Source organism: Xyrauchen texanus, chromosome 38 (assembly GCF_025860055.1).
Source record: "Xyrauchen texanus isolate HMW12.3.18 chromosome 38, RBS_HiC_50CHRs, whole genome shotgun sequence".
Lineage (NCBI taxonomy): Eukaryota > Metazoa > Chordata > Actinopteri > Cypriniformes > Catostomidae > Xyrauchen > Xyrauchen texanus.
Genome location: NC_068313.1, coordinates 29,317,206 through 29,336,626, shown reverse-complemented (window position 1 = coordinate 29,336,626; position 19,421 = coordinate 29,317,206). Strand labels below are relative to the sequence as shown.

Below are 19,421 nucleotides of genomic sequence, written 5' to 3'. Positions count from 1 at the left end.
CTATTTCTTTAAGGATCACTTTTAACAAAACCTTTTACTGTCCTCTGAAAAGGTTTCAAATGTGTTGGAGCAAAGTCCTTGTCCTCATTCCCAATTAATCAAAGGCGACTTTGGGGAAACTTTTCTTTCATGATGAATATTTCACCAGTGACACATTGAATCATTGCAAGAGTTTTTTTTTTTTTTTTTTTGCAATGAAGGACCAGTTTAATGTCAATGTTTGGGATTGTCAGTCGCTCTGTAAAAGCTTGTGCGAGGGTCGTTGGACAGACCTGTCTGATCAGAGTGACTCAAAAGCGGTATTTGCAATTTCAATAACTGCAGGGCTTTACTTTATAAAATAGCAGACTTCATAGACAGTCACGTACGTCTACTAGCTAGTCTACTTGCTGTGCTTGAGTGTAGTTTTTACAGGACTAAAATGACTGCCGTAATCAATCATCCAAATTACATTTTTACATACCACAACATTTGATCGGTTTTCAAGTGAAGTTCATGCAAACACTTGGATGTACACTACAAATCAAAATTAGTATTTACATTTAATAATAATTATTAAGTCATTAAATCTATTAAGTAGGATGGAAATCATAAATGGAAATATGTTATCATTTAGAGATCAGAAAATTTTAACAAATCAAAACCCTAAAAATATGTGTCCTCCTACAATGCTACCCTGTTTTGCCTAGATTAGAGTTCTGCACACTCTGGCCATTCTCTCATCCACCTTAATGAAGTTTCCACCTGGGATGCTTTTTAGACAATTTTGACGAAGTTCCTATGTATTCTATGCACTTGTTGGCTGCTCTTCCCACAAAGAACTAGCAAAGACCCTTGTTGATGAAATAAACAGATAGATGTTCCTTCTCTGGAGAATTATCAAGGCAGAAACCTGTTCACTAATCTAAAAATGTGTACAATGGTTGTCACCACTTTTGGGAAAGTTCATGTATCATGCCTGCTGTGAGAGCATTGATTGTTTTTTACAGAACTCTTTGGGGTGTTATCATGGGAATGTTTTGGATCACAAAGAGCAGAATGAAGGGTGAAACATCTGAGCCCGTTGGACTCTTAAAATCTGATTTCTTGAGGTTCCCTTATGAGAAATCACCCATTTGAAAGAGATTGTCAGTTAGACATAGACTTTCTTGTTTCCGGATGTAGAAGAGTTTACTTGTGCTTTTTAAGACCTGTGATCCCGGGTTTTGCAGCTTTTTCCAGTCAATAAGGGTTAAAAGGATTTAAACCTATAGCAGTCATTCTCAGCTGGTGAGTTGTGACCCAAAAATGGGTCACATGTCTGACAAGGTCTTGTACAGCAGGGGGGAAAAACAGAGAATAAAATGCAACAAGCCATGTAATCGCATATGCTGATGTTATGGTAAATCAAAATAAAAAAACTTCCTAGATATATTTGTGGTTGAGGTCAAACAATGTGTGTCCAATCAAATTATACAGTATTTGTTGCAAATTCATCTCTCACTTGGTAGAAGCAGGCCGAAATTGGTAGATTCCAAAATGGACAGGTTGTGTGATTTTCTTGAAAGCCATAAACAAAACTTCTGTATGAAAGGAGAAAAAAAAAATGACTACATTAAACACAGGTTTACTTGCACAGAGTACACAATATGTTTAGTGTAGTGAACTATTGGCAGCCAACAACATGGAACAATAACATTTTAAGAGAGTATTAGAAACAAACTCTGTCAGTAAGTATGAAGTTTGAAGACAAACTATGAAGACAGTGGGTATGTTTACATGCAAACTAAGATGCTAATAATTACCAAAACCAGCTTTATGTTCTTTATGGCTTATCCAATGTGCACAAGTGTTTATGTTTTGATGTCAAACAGAGTCTCGTGTACACATGGGTCTTGCGTTGTCTGATAAAGAAAATCAACGCAAGACCCATGTGTACACGATAATCTGTTTGACCTCAAAACATAAACACTTGTGCACATTGGATAAGCCATAAAGAACACTAGTTAAGGTGTTTACATTCAACACAAAATCAGGGTTATGGGTAAAAATGGACACGTGCCATTTGTTTTTTGCTTAAACTGTTTATGACCTTAGCAAGATAAAGGAAAATTATTTTTACCTTAAAGGAATATTCCGGGTTCAAGTTAACATGTTAAGCTCAATCCACAGCAATTGTGGCATAATGTTGATTACCACAAAAGTTAATTTCGACTCTTCGTTTCTTTTCTTTAAAAAAAAAAGCAGAAAATGGAGGCTACAGTGAGGCACTTAGAATGGAAGAGAATGTGGCAAATGTCTGGAGGGTTTAAAGGCCAAAATGTGAAGCTTATAATTTAACAAAAGTACTAACAATAATTCTTCTATTAAAACAATTTTATTTTTTGAGCTGTAAAGTTGTTTAGATCAACAGTTTTACAGTTGTTTTAGGGTTTGTTGACATTACATCATCATGGCAACAAAGTTGTAAAGTTGGCAATAACTTTATACAGAAAAGCTTAGTAAGTAATCAGTGAGCACATTAATGTTTAATGATTGGCCCCATTCACTTGCCTCAGTGTAACCCAGATTTTTGCTTTTTTCAAAGAAAAGGAGGGGCAAGCCAAAATTGTATTTTTGTGGTAATCAATATAATGCTTATTAAACACAATTGTGTTAGATTATGCATGTAAAATGCTCAATCTAAAACTAAAAATCCGTTTTTCCATTCAGCCAATATCGTGTTCTTAATTCTGCATATCGTTAGGCCTATACAGTTCATGGTAATATTAAATTTCAGTTTTTGATTGTATTGATATTTTTGTGTAATCTAGTACAATAAAGAATTGTGGTAATGTGTTGGGTCACCACTATATTGCCCAATGTAAAATCTAGGTCCTGATGTAATCCTAGCTGAGAACCACTGGCCTATAGTATAAATATGAGTATTCTCATTCCTGTCATCATTTTTACAGTTCTGTATATCAATATATGTACATTACAGGTCATAGTATATCATTCATTAAACTCCTCAAACTGTCCTCCTCAGTTAAACCCAAAGAACCGATCCATTCTTTTGTGTCATTATTCTGTGGCCATCTGTGAAGTTCACCCAGCCCCTTGCACTCTTTAATTTCAGTTGATACGAGTCAGCTGCTGATAAATGCATCCATTTGTATCATGCATGTTTGCTCTAATATCCTGCTGCATCTTTGGCTTCTTTGCTGTGTCTCTCAAATGGGCCAAAGTGGGAGCGGGGTGCTTCGGAAATAAAATCGGCTTCCAGAAAAATCAAAGCAGGGCTCAACATCAACCCTTTACGCTCCATTCTATTCCATTTACTCTGGAAGAAAAGATCAATTGATTGGCATGAAAAGGCAACTGCGAGCCCAGGATTGGACCAGAGAAGGCACTTAGCCTGGATGCCTTGCTGGTGGTTTTGAAAGCCTTTCCAGACAAGCCTTCAGCTGAAGGAGCTCTGAAGGTGAGAGTCCTGGGCTTGTCAGATTAGACGAGGGAGCATTTTCTGGATGGTAAATAGGGAGTGCATTAGGCCCAGCTCTCAGATGGGGTAGAGGCTGACCTTTCGGGAGCAGTTGAGTGGCCCCGCTGGTGACGCTAGGAGACAGGCCTCCTCATGTGGAAGGGAATGGAGGCGGGCTGAATTATTCAGCATGGACGTGGGCTGCACTGGGGGTACTGATGTCCCCTGACACACTGTGTGAAAGCCCCAAACCCCCCACCCCCACCCTAAGCAATCCCCCCTCTTTCGCACCTCAGCCCTCCCTAAGCCTGTCAGGAGCGAAGCTGGGCTGTTCGTTCACATAGAAAAAAATAACAGGTGACAAGAAAACACCATTATCAGGTGCACACGGCTTGGTTATGTGTGTGCATGTGCAAAGAAAGAAGGTTTGGGTTGAAAATTGCGGGCTTCAAAGGTGATTTGTGTATTTTTTCCAATGTTAAAATGCTTTCTCCCATACCTGATTAATATTTAACCATAAATAAGTGATTCCTAGATTGATTTTCCACAAAAGTGTAAACACTGTGGCTGTGTGGTCCTTTTAAAATATTGCTTTGTTTGTTTAAGCATCCTGAGAATCCTGATCATCCTGACACAGCAACATTGGCTCAACCAATGGTGTGTGTTTTGGGCAGACTACTTGTTTATCCAGCAACTGGTGGGGTGTGGTAGTGTATTTTTTAGAAAAACACTTTATATTTGAAATAAACGATAGTGGCGCAAAAACTTGAATTACACACTTCACTTTTAACTTTAAGATTTGGGGTCAAGATCGGTCCCCACAAGACCCATACCAATAACAGACCACCTAAGACCCAGACTACACCCTTTAAGACCTAGATCCAGACCAAGATGGCCTTGACCAAGACTAAACCCTTAAATGCTTAGATCCAGACCAAGATGGCCTTGACCCAGACTAAACCTCTAAATGCCTAGATCCAGGGCTGGTTGCATAAAACTTTTTTAGATAGTCTTACTGCTTAATCGTCTAAAATGTTGTGGGGGTTTTTTTCAGTCAGGTGCATAAAAACTTGGATTGGTCTAATTTGCTGTTATTGAATTTTTTTATGGAAAATTATGCAAAACAAAAAAAAGGTTCCTATTTCCTTAAAGATATTGAAACAATTATCCTGAGATATCTCACCGGTCCCTGTGACAGCTGTAAAAACAAATAAAAATGTGTCTGCGGACCTTGGACATGTAATCTGTAAAACATTTAGCTCCTTCTCATAGTGTTGTATTTGAAGTGGATCATTGCAATAGTATCCATCTGCAGAGCAGCAGAGCCATACTGTACATCAAAGCAGTTTCCGGCCAGCATTGCCAGGCCAGCAGTCTCAGACCGAAGGTTAGGGCGGAGCTAAAGACAAAACAACAATCATGGCGATGAGTTGTTGTCTTCATAATATCTCATTATTTGGTGAACAAGTAATCTATATATTAACGCTTAATTTGTATCTGCTTACTAATGAATCTTTTGGTGTATTTCTTGTTATTGTTATTGAAGCTTGAATTTTTTGTCATGCTTTATTAAATCAAATATTTATCTGGGGACATTTTGATTACCCTTCGGATTGTTTTTTGTAAATAGGCATTGCCATAAAGTCACTGTAGCTTTTTTGATATTTCTGATTATATATGGGTTGTTCCCATTAGTTTAGTTTTATTTAGGCCTATGGTTTGTGAGTTATTTGTAGCTAACAAATACTCTTGAGTGTTGTAATTAATTTGTTGAGTTGGTCACAGTTCCCGAAATTGGACATTGTGTGTTTTTCCCCTTGTAGTGACATATTACGATTTGGAGAGGTAAACAATGACCTCAGTTGCAGTATTGCAAAACCTGTTGCAGCAATATTCATTGCCCTTTTTGCATGGCAAGTGTGTTTAAGCAGATGTGATTGTCTTGTTCCACCCGCTCCATACAGGACTTGAACCTAGGTCTCCGGCGTGGGAGGCGGGTGCTCTAACAAGGAGGCTAAAGGCTACAGCCTCTAGCGTCAGTCGTCAGTTAAAATTGCATCTCCAAAGCCACTCCAAGGCAGTTGTCAATGGAGATATAAATATCTTGAGTTGATAAGTAGCACAAATATTTATATTTACTTTACTTTTCACAGATGTGGCTTGGGCTGTAGGACCATGCCATTACCACTGTCTGTACTAATCAACTACAGTTTTATGGAGAGTTGATTTTGAAAATCATTCACAATAGCATCCCACATCAACCAAAATGCCACCAACCACCAGTGCAACAGTGCCCATGCCAGCGGTCAGAGACACACCATCAACCAACAGTGTCCACGCCAGAGACACACCATCAACCAGCAGTGCAACAGTGCCTATGCCAGTGGTCAGAGACACACCACCATCCACCAGTGCCCACGCCAGTGGCCAGAGACACACATTCAACCACCAGTGCAACAGTGCCCATGCCAGAGGTCAGAGACACACAATCAACCACTGGTTCAACAGTGACCAAGGCAGCAGTTAGAGACAAACCATCAACCAATAGTGCCCATACCAGCAGTCAGAGGCACACAATCAACCAACAGTTCAACAGTGACTGCACCAGCAGTCAGACTGTGGGGTTAAAATGTTAATAGTTTGAGGAATATAGAGAAATCGTATTTTTGACATAAATAAACCTATAATTGGTGTGCTTTATAAGTATTTGTTGAAAGAAAGAATAAGGATAGATGGCAGATGCTTTTATTGAAAACAACATACACCGCATTCAATCTATTGACTTATACATTTATGCAATTCCTGGAAATCCAAAACATTGTCGTTACTAACATCCTTTCTCTATCTCTACCGGTTGAAATGCAGGAAATCTATAGCTCAACTGGTAGAGCATGGATCATGTTTTACCAGGCATATGTGATACTATAAACACATATTTGCATAGTAATTTTAGTGCACATTGAATTGTTCTTGAAATGTTTTTTTTTATAGTTTTTTTTTCAGTATTCTCTGCACATTTGGTGCACTATTTAATTTGACCTCTGTATGTAATTTATTAGCACTTAAAGGAATTAAATTGGACTTCGAGCTGTTGTTGCAGTTGATATTTAAAAAAAAAAAAGCTGTTTTCAAGTGTTACCTTCCCATTATATAGAAACGGAGAACTATAATTCTTTTGGAGTTATGTCTGAAAGGTATCTCCCTATTTCCCTCCAGACCACACTATCCACCCCCTGAACAACAATTCTAAATCAACCAAAAATGTATGTTACATGACAAAAGCATATGTTCAGGAGTCATTTCCAAGAGGAGAGCAAGGCACTCCCAGCATCAATGAAACGTGTGTCAAAGGTAGATATATACATATAGATATGTACAGTGTGTGTGTGTGTGTGTGTGTGTGTGTGTGTGTGTGTGTGTGTGTGTGTGTGTGTGTGTGTGTGTGTGTGTGTGTGTGTGTTTGTGATATATATATATATATACAGTGCATCCGGAAAGTATTCACAGCACTTCACTTTTTCCGCATTTTGTTATGTTACAGCCTTATTCCAAAATTGATTAAATTAATTATTTTCCTCAACAATACCCCATAATGACAATGTGATAGAAGTTTGTTTGAAATCTTTGCAAATGTATAAAAAAAAATTTTAAATCACATGTACATAAGTATTCATAGACTTTGCTCAATACTTTGTTGAGGCACCTTTGGCACCAATTACAGCCCCAAGTCTTTTTGTGTATGATGCTACAAGCTTGGCACACCTATTTTTGGGCAATTTCTTCCATTCTTCTTTGCAGGACCTCTCAAGCTCCATCAGGTTGGATGGGGAGCATCGGTGCACAGCCATTTTCAGATCTCTACAGAGATTTTCAATCAGGTTCAAGTCTGAGCTCTGGCTGGGTCACTCAAGGACATTCACAGAGTTGTCCTGTAGCCACTCCTCTGTTATCTTGTCTGTGTGCTTAGGGTCGTTGTCCTGTTGGAAGATGAAACAATATTTGTGTCATAATTGTGACCATCATTGAGAGGAAACAATGGCGGTGAATGGAAAAACACCTGAAAAATTATATCAAGAAAAACATTAAAAATAGCTTTTGATCCATGCCAAGTCCCAGGAAAAGTTCATACAGGTCAGAAGACAGCACAAATATTGCCAAATTGAACTTTTGCGGACATTTAAAGATATTTTATCCACAATTCATCCAGGGACGCAGGCAAGTCTGATGTGTGACCGGGCAAGTACACATGTCCACCGGCACATCACCGTAAACATCTTTCATTCAGAAGTTACAAAGGTTTTTGTGTTGTTTTCTGTTCTGAATTAGTCACAGTATTAAAAGTCTGTGATGATCCCATCTGTATGAATGTAAGAGCTTCTTTTAACTCCTGATGTAGATTTTTGTCACTTCTCACAGCACAGCGAAATGAAGGTATATGGAATATTGTTCACAAACATGGTGGCGTGGTCATACAGTGACATCATATGAAACAGGTCAATATCAGTGAAGCCTGCAGACCCCTGGGCTAACTAAGCTCTAATAAGCAAATATTTTCAGCATATGAAAACTGAATTTGGCGTCCACAGTCAGAATTGTTTTAAGCTTTTCAGTGTCTTTAATTTTCCCACAATGCAATGCAAATTAGACTGTCTTACTAAAGACAATTGTGCGCTTGTTTTATGCAAAGGCATTCTTTGGCATCCTTAGCTAGTCAGACTAATTGTTAGACAAATCGTTAATGGCTATGTGTATGCAACCTGCCCCAGACCAAGACTAAACTCCTTGAGGCACAGATCTAGACCAAGAATAAACCCATTGGGGCACGGACCTAGACCAAGTCTAAACCTCTTGAGGCACAGATCTAGACCAAGAATAAACCCATTGGGGCACGGACCTAGACCAAGTCTAAACCTCTTGAGGCACCGATCTAGACCAAAACTAAAGCCCTGAGGCCCAGATCTAAACCTTGAAAAAACCTCTTGAGTGTGTGTGTGTGTGAGCGTGAGCGTGCACGCGTGCGTGCGTGCGTGCGTGTGCGTTCTTTAGAAGCCGCTGTAAAGCGAAGGCTTTGTTAATAAATGTTTTGTTATTTGGACTGAGAACACCATTTCAACACCAACTTCCTCATTCTCTGAAGAGTTAAAGAACTTGTTACACCCCTGTGTCCCAGACCAAGACTGAACATCTTGAGGCTGCACTCTAGACCAAGACTGAACACCTTGTGGCAGATCTAGACAATGACTAAACCCCTTTAGCCACAGATCCAGACCAAGACTAAAGCCCTTGAGCAGGGTTCCCACTGGAAAACCTGGAAATATCTGGGAATTTGAAATAGAGTTTTCCAGACCTAAAGTGTCAAGGAAATTAATAAAATCATAAAAGACATGGCAATGTTATGCATATTTCTATAGTTCATATACATTTTCCAATGTTGTTCTACAGGGTGAAACTTTCACACAATAGCGATGTTCGATTTGTGAGTGAATCGTTCTTTTGAGTCAGTTCTTTTCAATTAATTAGTCAAAATGATTCACAAATACACTGGTGGCCAAAAATTTGGAATAATGTACAGATTTTGCCTGTTTTGGAAGGAGATTGGTAATTTAATTCACCAAAGTGGCATTCAACTTATCACAAAGTATAGTCAGGACATTATTGATGTAAAAAAAAACAGCACATCACTATTTGAAAAAATTCCTTTTTGATCAAATGTAGACAGGCCCCATTTCCAGCAGCCATCACTCCAACACCTTATCTTTGATTAATCATGCTAAATTGTAAATTTTGAACTAGAAAATCACTTCCCTTTATAGCAAACACAGTTGAAAGCAATAGGTTCATAAAATGAAGTTTATCATTGTCTTTGTGTTGGAGTTGCCACAGTATGCAATAGACAGGCATGTCTTAAGGTCAATATTAGTTCAAAATGGCTAAAAAGAAACAGCTTTCTCTAGAAACTCATCAGTCAATCATTGTTTTGAGGAATGAAGGCTATACAATGCTTGAAATTGACAAAAAACAAAACAAAATAACTGGCTCTAACAAGGACAGAATGAGATGTGGAAGGCCAAATCTAGACCAAGACTAAAACCCCCCAGGCCCATATCCAGATTATGTTAATGTAGTCTCTAGAGGTTTCAAGATCAAGACCATATCAATACTCCATCTCTCTCTGCTGTGCACACAAACACATGCACAACACACACCCACCCTATGTTTCACACTTTTTTGGAGCCCAGTAATGTCTCGTTCACAGGTCTCTTTGACAACAGCGGAACACAAGGTTGCTACAGTACAACATTCGAGGCATTTGTGTTACTTTGAAGACTGTTTTTGCCAGACAACAGTAATGCTGTTTTTCTTATTATTTTTTACTGTATTTGTTTTGCCTCTAGATATATTTAGAAAAATAATTTTTGCATTGCCCTTAGGAACTATTCAGAGTTTGAAAATACAATATCAATATGCACGTAATGGCCCTTCAACTGTATATTTGTTTTTTTAGTGATAACCTGACAAGTTAACTCACCTATAGAAAAATTAATCTGAAATGCAGCAACTGGTAATTATTTAGTGAATGGCAGGGCTGGACTGGCAATCTGGCATTTTCCTGGTGGGCCGATGCAATTTGTGGCCGATCAGGGGTGGACTAGCCAGCGGGTGAACCAAGCAAGCCGGTGGGTTGGCAGCAAAGTGTGCTGAATGGGCTGCGATAAGAAAAAACGAGCCGCCGCGTTATGCAGAACGGACCACAAAATGGTGCCGTGATATGCAGATAGGGAGACCGCCCCCTTTTGGGCCAGTTGCCATGTATAATCCAGGGCCGATTTCTCTTCCCAGTCCAGCCCTGGTGAATGTAGCCATTTATAAAAAAAGGAAGATGTCGGAGATGTGGCCTAGCAGTTCACATGCACATGCTCTGTAACATTAAACTGTGATGCTTATGTGAGCGGCAAAGGTATGAATCAGATTGCAACATTTCCTCTTTATTCTCTTTACAAATTCTTTACAAAATAAAAGTGGTGAAAAGTCCCAAATTTTAATTAAATAAAGGAAATATTACAGAGGAACAATTATTTTTATGACCGGGCCTTGCTCTCAGCAATGTTTATTTGTGCTTGTAGTCGACTGTTGCTTGTCTGCGGACTGAATGACACTGCTTGTGTGTGTGTTTGAGGAGAACGAGAGGAAAACTCATAGGAGCTGTTCCTGAACAGATGGTCCCAGCGCGACACTGGACCTCCGACCGAGGAAAAATCAATGCTCATAACTTCAAAACAAAAAAGAAATTAATAAATATGGAGGAACACAAGATTGCTTTGCATCAGTGTCACATTCTAATTAATAGGTGTTTTGTTTGTGGGATGTAGGTGTTTTTTTCTCCCCTCCATTTCTCCAACGGTGACAATTTATATTTTTTTAGAGCGGAAGGCAGACTGTGAAGATTCCAAATCAAGCTTGTCTGCTTTTTTTCTCTCATTCTCACATGCTCCCCCTCCCCCCTCCCGCCCAAACACACCTCCACTGTCTGCTCCTCATCTTCTAGTGTTTCTCCTCATAATATTTTCCCCCACACGTTCCCCATGGGTCAGCCGTGAGAGTTTGCTAGAAGGCGGATGATATAACAGACCAACTCATTTTGACAGTCATATTGATATTGGTTTGGTGTTTTGGTAGGAAAAGATAATCTGTATGGAATTGCTGGTTTCTGCAGGTTGTGTCGTCTTCCATATGTGAATGATAATGCTCAATAATTCACTTCAGGCATTAGTGTTTACAGAGTTTTTGGGAGTATGGCCTCTGACATGCTTGTCAGAAACATCCAGTCAGACTCCAGGTGCATTGTTTTGATCTAGAGGAATTGACAGGCCATTTTGTAGTTTGTAGACCTTTGCCAGTGTAGACACTTTATTAAATAGGTGAAGTGTGTAATTTCTGCTCCTCTTGACTCACCAAACAGAACTGCAAAATGTATAACTGTTTCAAACAGGTTCCCTTGAAACACTCTCCTTGTCTTCCGTTAGTCGGAAAACAGATTGCCCCACCTCAAACTAAGCCAATGTTTCTGGTATACTATAATGAATAGAGCAATGTTTTGATAGTGTATTACAATTTAAAGTGGAATCAACCTACAAATGGTGTTTTATAGTTGACTCAACATATTTAGGATAGAAAGTATTTTAACACTGGAAAAATTGCACAAATTACCTTTAATCTGATGCTAATAAAAATGAGACTGTGTGGAACAGAAATACAGTCCATTAAATTTTTCCTAGTGTTGTGTTGTTGGGTGTTGATCATTCAGCTGATTTAACATTTAAAATGAGTCTTTTCACAAATTCCCTATTAAAACAGCTTCCAGCTTCCTCCAGTCAGAATTTTTGGGCTTGGCTAGGTCAGTTTGTGTTGTTTATTGATGGTTTAATGCTATTTTGGTGCTGGTCTAGCTGGTGGACCAGCACTGAAATGTTATTCGCTTTCGTGGAAACTAGTTGACCAAAGTTAGTTAAAGGGGTCATGACATACTCTTTTTTTTTATTATTATTTTAATATCTTCCCTAATGTCCACTTATAATGTTAATAAAGTTTTTTGTTTTTTTTTTTGCACCAAAACAGTTATAATTTAGTAATATATAATAATTCTCCACACTGTCTCTGGCCCTCTGTCTGAAATGCTCGGTTTTTAGCACTCTGGCCTTTCAAGACTTCAATGTAAATACCCACCGTTATGATTTGCTAACATCGGGCAACCCATTCAATATATTTGAGACTCAATCTGAAGAAAATGAACAACAAGCTCCACAACATTATAAAATTACATTTCAGGGTTTATATACATAACGTTCACCCAATACATTGCATCTGAATACATTTAAGCACAGTGGCACCTTAACTATGAAACAGTCATAACATTTGAAACATAAATATGTAAAATTAAACAGTTTACTTACTGTTTTGCACCAGGTCCAATGGAGACTTTAACTGCCCCAACTTTAATAATGTTCATTCAATTACAGTTCCTTTGCAAAGCTTGAATAATGTATTGAATGGTTCACAAGAAATCCACACTGATCTGAGGCTCTGAAATGTTTTGAATGTTGGATGCTTTGACTGACTTCAACAAGCCAATGCAGGTCTTAATATCTCACATCTTCCATGTTTGTTAGCACACAGAACAGCATGTGTTTCTCCCAGTCAGTGGCAGAAGCAGAATGAGACACATTTTTAAAATCCATCAATATGATCAAAGACGTCCATCTAGTGTATGTTTACAGAATAAGAACAATTTAAAATAGCACAGATGGGTGCAAAATTGTCCAGGATGCCATCAAAACAGTAAGAAACAGCGAAGCTGAATGAAACACAATGGACGTCTCCTTTTAAGTGTTATAACTTGACATTGTGTCTTTTAAGATTGGCACGAAATGAATGAATGATAATGGTCAAACGTGTTCATCTAGTGTTGAAAAACTTTTAAATCCAGATAGGTGCATGAAGGTGTCCTGTGTAAGTCACCTTTGGTGTGGATGAATCTACCATGACAGGCCCATATCTCTCCTCTCACCTTTGACTGACTGTGACTACCAGTGGTGGGGCCAAGAGTGCGCTCACAAAAAAATAGGTGTTGATGTCTTGCTGAAGAGGCAGTCATATGCAGATGTATTTGGTCCTTGTGATGTCACAAGTTCCACAAATTCTGAATGGCCCATTTCTAAATTTAAATAATTGCTCTTTTCTATCAAGCAGGAAGTTTTCAGTTCTGAAACTTGCAGTACTGTATGTTTTTATATGTCAATGACCTTGACATATTTAACAGACTTCCATACCTCACAGCCTTGTATGTCAAATTAATGTCATTTTACTTAAGTCTATTTGTTTGCAACTTGACTTTTTTTTTGTATTATTTGTAGATATTTCATGTAGCCTCATCAGTTTCTTTCACTGATTCTCTCTATATTTGACCCCTCTGATAAGCTGCTGGAGGTGGTGGGGTTAGAGGGGTACATGGAAATGGGGCAGATTTACATGGGTCTGAAGAGTGCTGGCAGACATCTGGCCCAGTGCACCACCATCTCTATCAGGTGTTTTGCAAAAACCTACGTGATTGTCACCATGTAATAGCTCTTTCAAATTAATCCTAATGATCTCAATAGCTTGCAAAAAATGTGGTTAAGTAATGTATTCTTATTCCCAATGTAGTGAATGTGGATAATGTTAACTAGGTCCAATGGCGTATTATATAACAATGTTCCTTTAACAGAACCAGTAAACCCTCCCTATGCAAATAGATGGTGAGCCTTGTATGCAGAGCCCATGCACTGTAAGTATTACATCCTTACTTTTAAAAAAATATATAATTATAGGGGATAGTTCACGAAAAAATCATTCTGTAAACTCACTCTCTGTAGTGCAGAGGCGTTTGGATCCATTTTGTGAACTGGGGTCAGAAACAATGTCATCTGGAAGTCCGAAGAGACGAAACACATGATTCACGAGGGCCTCAGCTGTTTGAAGGGTGGTAGGCAATCCAGCCATTGGAATAAAGCGGCACGACTTGGAAAAGCGATCAACTACCGATAGAATGGTAGTGAACCCCTGGGACTGTGGCAGATCAGTGACGAAGTCCACGGGAATGTGGGACCAGTGGCGCTGAGGAACAGGCAGAGGTTGTAAAAGACCAGCAGGCTTGAGATGAGAGGATTTGACGGTATTGCAAATAACGCATTGGTGGATGAGAGTGATGACGTCGGCTTGCAAAGTAGGCCACCAGAAACGGTTGGAGACGAGCTGAGTGGTACCAGGATGTCCCGCACTGGGAGTGCAGTGAACCCATTGGAGGACATGATGGCGAAGCTCGAGAGGAACATAGAGGCGATCTGCAGGGCATTCTGGCGGGGCAGCGTGACCTTGCTGTGAAGCAGTTACCTCAGCAATTATATCCCATTGCACAGGGGCCACAATTAGCGTGGAGGGAAGAATAGACTCAGGTTTGGATGGTTCGTGGGGACTATCAAACAGACGAGAGAGAGCGTCAGCCTTCCCGTTCTTAGACCCCGGTCTGTAAGTGATCTTGAAGTTAAATCTGGAAAAGAACAGAGACCAGCGAGCTTGACGCGCATTCAAACGCTTGGCGGATCTGATGTATTCCAGATTCCTGTGGTCCGTGAGGACAGTGAAAGGCTGATGCGCGCCCTCCAACCAGTGCCTCCACTCTTCAAAGGCTGCCTTCATGGCCAGGAGTTCACGATCACCCACATCATAATTACGTTCTGCTGAATTGAGCTTGCGAGAATGAAACGCACAGGGGAACATTTTGGCCGGGTTGCCATGGCGTTGTGAAAGAATCGCACCCACTCCTGTGTTAGAAGCATCCACCTCCACGATAAACTCACTCTCAGGATTAGGGTGGTGAAGAATGGGAGCTGTGGTGAATTTCTCTTTCAGCCGTTCAAACGCTGAAGTGCACTCGGGAGACCACCTGAACTTCCCCCCCCCCCCCCGGAGAAGGGATGTGAGGGGAGCCACGATAAAGCTGAAATTCTATGAAATTCATATAAATCTGCGGTAAAAGTTGGCAAACCCCAGAAAGCGTTGCAACTCCTTCACAGATGAGGGTTGAGGCCAATTGACCACAGCTTGGACCTTGCTATCATCCATAAGAACCCCTTCGGCGCTGATAATGTAGCCCAGGAAAGAGATTCGGGTCTGATGAAACTCGCATTTCTGAATCTTGGCGTTCTGTAGTGCAGAGGCAGAGGCGTTTGGATCCATTTGCAGTAGTTTATTAACACAAGCGATCAAACAGAGAGAAGCAGACATAAACAGAAACAGGCTCTGAAGAAGGGACAATCCAGTACTCGTAATCAGACACAGGCAAGGGTCAGGACAGGCAGCAAGGGTTCACAGAGTCGAGAGTCCAGGCAGAGATCTAAGGTCCAGATAATAACAGGGATCAGGGAATAACGCTTGGTAATGTCAGCTGAGCAAAACAACACTTCGCAAAGTAACAATGAAAGGGACAGTCCAGATATAGGGGAGATAATGATGAACAGGTGACGGTGATGAGGATAATCAGATAAATCAGGCAGGGATGGAGATAGATAATGGCCAGATGGAAAGATGGGAAGTGCAGTTCTAAAACTCTGGAGAGAGGGAGCGGATGAAACCAGAGGGAGGCGTAGCTGAGCGCTCCGTGACACTCTCATGTTGATCGAAACCTGTTTTGACTTTATTTATTTCTCAGTCACTATTTGCTTCATTGTATATTTTTTCATACAGTGGCAGTGAATGGTGACTGAGGCTCTGCCTAATATAATTTTTAGGTGAACTACCCCATTTAGGCTATGTTGTTTAGTATAGGGACTACATTAATTGTGTCTTCCTTTTCTGAATTTTGAAATTGTTTTTCCAATAGGTGCAGATTGCGAACATTCCTCCTAGAGTAGCTTTGGTCGATCACTTTTAGATTGTATAAAAACCATGCCTGCATCTTACAAGAAAGCTGAAAATATGTTTTAGCCCATAACGACCACCTCATTTGCAAGAATGGAAGCTTTGTTTGCTTTTAATTAAAGTTTCCCTTTTTCTGAAAGCATCTTTTCTGAAGTGCCATGTTCATTTACATCTACTTCATTCTGTCGATGCCTGGAATCCAAAAAGCATGACAACACAATTAATTGGAATGAGCACTTGTACCTGTAGATTAAAACTCTGGCTAAGGGTAGACACCAACAAAACTGTTATTGTGGCAGGTGATCTCTATGGCAACCTCTAGCTTTGTTTATGCTTAATTAGTGTCAGTAAATGTAAGAAATGCTTTTGAGACACTACAGTCAATAAATATTCAGGTGTTCCAACTTATCCTCTGCAAAAACGATTATGCTAATTCATTTTAAGTTGGTGCTACATTGTGTTTGTGAGGTTGCTTCTACATGTGCACCCCAAATTGTTGTTAACATTCTCATTATTTGGAGACTACTAATTTTATAGACCTTTTTTTGTAATTGAACTTTTTTTAACCTTATACCTTACAGCTTAGATCATTATATAATTTAACAATTAAACATAATTGCATTCTTTGAGAATCCTAAATTACAGTTTTCAGAAATATCTACTAAGAGCAGATAATCTTTTTCTCTCTGAGTTGCTCCAGAGAGATGGCAAAATGGCAAGCTTCCACTCGAAACACTCGATTTCACCCCACATGTTCAAAAAATGCCATGTTGGCTCGTCCTCGTAATTAAACATAAAAGCTCAAAAGGTTTCTTCTGTACCATTTACTTTCTTATTGCTATTACTGTGTCTGAATACTTTCACGAACAAAGATTCATTCAAAGAGAAGAGGTTGATATTTACCATTTCCTTTGATGTGGAATTATAATTGACCCTCAAATAGTAAATTCAGCACCCAATTAAATGTGGTAGGTCCAGAGATAATAATATTTTTAATGGCACTTACACATTAGGCCATTATTTCACAGAAAAACAATTCTTGTTTAGTGTGAATCTATCTTGAGGAGAGTCACTGGCATGCAATGCGCCTTTTTTGTGCAATTTTACATTGCATAATGTCATGTTGTCTATGTAAGCTGGAGAACTGTGTAATTTCTGCACCGATAGAGCACTACAGTCTGGTTACGAAGGGAAAAAATATCCAATTTATTTGTTCCAAACCGAGTAATCAATTAGTAACAATAACTTTTAAACCTTTAAAGAGACATACTATGGGGGGCCTGGATAGCTCAGCGAGTAGTGAGTTCAAATCCAGAATGACTCCAGCCAGGTCTCCTAAGCAACCAAATTGGCCTTGTTGCTAGTGAGGATAGAGTCACATGTGGTAACCTCCTCCTGGTTCGGGATTAGATTAGTTCTCGCTCTCAATGGGGCACGTGGTGAGTTGTGCGTGGAACGTGGAGGGTAGCATGAGCCTCCACATGCGGAGTCTCCGCGGTGTCATGCACGAGCCCCGTGATAATAGGGGTGGATTGAATGTCTCAGAAATGGAGGCAACTGAGACTTGTCCTCCCTCACCCGGATTGAGGTGAGTAACCGCACGACCATGAGGACCTACTAAGTAGTGGAAATTGGACATTCCACATTTGGAGAAAATGGAATGAATATAGAAAATAATACGAGACATACCATGACCTCAAAGGCTGTTAATCAAAGGTATATTTTCCTGTTGAAGCCATCAGTCCGTGATATTTCATTTTTTATTTTTAAAACATTTATTTTAAAAAATTGCATTTGAAATTCTAATTTGTAGTGAAGAACTACACAATCATTTGATCCTGCGCGAAAGATCCAGAGAATTGCAACACACAAAGCACACTAACCAAGCTATATGCAGCTACCATCCACTTCTATAACGCAAGGTGAAAGGCGTAAATTTAAGCCTTGTACCTTTTTGAATTTTTCACAGATTTTCACGTTCTTTTTTTGCTTTTGCTTTCCCTATGAACAAAAATTGGGCTTGAAAGTGGGAACCAAGACTGTTGAAAAAGTGGGAAGGCACTTTTGTGCTCTAAAGCAGCACTTAACAGAACACAAAAATACAAATAAAAAAAAACACTCATCCATTGGTCAATGTGGCAGGGCGGAGCCGGGTCGTGATGCTACACACCCGGCTCTAATCAGGCTAATAAAGCCTCCGAGAGGGATAAAGGACGACCGGAGATGGAGGTGCAACAGAGAGAGAGAGATTTACAGGCAGCTGCCCAACATCTGTGTGTGTGTTTATGGTTTTTTGGTTCAGTTTATTATTAAACGTATTACTAAAATGATTAAATCTTTATTGTCAAGCCAGTTCTCGCCTCCTCCTTTCTCTTTTACCTTGTTACACTCAAACAAACAGATAACCCCAACCTCATTGGTTGAGCCAATATTGTACTGTTAGGTTGGTCAAGATGCTCAAACAAAGAGAGCAAGTTTTGATAGTTCCACAGTGCTGAAATGGCTAATTTATAGTTCATTAGTCCACATTAAGCTGGGTTTTAAAAGATATAGATATATTTAAAAATAAAATACACACTTTACCTTGAAACAAATGGTGAAACATGCCTTATGAAAAATTGCTGTGTGCTTTATATGAATTTACTTACACATTTATGGAGTAGGGTGTCATTTGTGTAATTCTACAAATATTTTCCTCACCTAACAGTCTGTTAGAAATTTATATTACAAACATTTTCCATATCACATTTGTATTTTCTGTGTCTGCGGATTTAAATTGTCCACATATACTGATGCGTCCTCCACAAAGCTCTGGCTTTTTCTCCTCCTTTCGATGGGCCCGCAAAGAGAGTAAAGACTGAGGAAGACCCCATGCCAACATCTGACTATATTCACAGCACAAGAGTTCAACTCTGCACCTGCATACAGTTGGTGATTGAGGAAAATGTACCGTACGAAAAGGATCCTGAAGTTCCTGTCAGCTGTGGTTAAGCTACAGTGTGAGGAGCTGTAACTTCACCATTACAGTTAAATCGATGCATTTGACAAGACGCTTTTATTCAGAGCGACTCCAGTAAATTCAAAGGATATATTCAGAAATGGGGTTCCCATGGAATGTAACCTTGTTGTTGCTTGCTCTACCAGTTGAGCTCTAGGAACAATCAGCAGATGCTTTAGCTAATAGTTTTGTGTTTCAGCTATTTAATAAAACTGTCATTATACTGAACAACCAAGTACTGGAAGCATACCTTGGGGCAGGATTGTTTTTAACTGAAAGTGCAATTGAAAGGTGGATAAATGGTGGTCTTAATAGGAATCTTGGAGGTGTATGGGTAATATCACTGCAAAAACATTTCAACCCTGATTAATAGAGTCTTTTAAACATGATACAGTTTGTAAGTGTTTTGTTAAACACTACTTGAGTAAGAAAACAGGGTCAAGTCACTTTTACATTGATAGATAGTTTCCAAAGGAATAAGCGCATGTAGTGCAAACTTTATCATTTGAAATGTTAATTTGTCAAAAA

General features: G+C 39.4%; 1 protein-coding gene across 1 annotated transcript in view; it reads left to right on the top strand.

Annotated features, from left to right (window-relative positions):
* Positions 1–13,931, top strand: part of dgkb (diacylglycerol kinase, beta) — an 80,498-nt gene extending 66,567 nt beyond the window's left edge. The window contains 2 exon segments of the mRNA XM_052109956.1: positions 13,403–13,531; positions 13,710–13,931. Of these exon segments, the coding sequence (XP_051965916.1) occupies positions 13,403–13,531; positions 13,710–13,931 (351 nt within the window).
* The last annotated feature ends 5,490 nt before the right edge of the window (positions 13,932–19,421 follow it).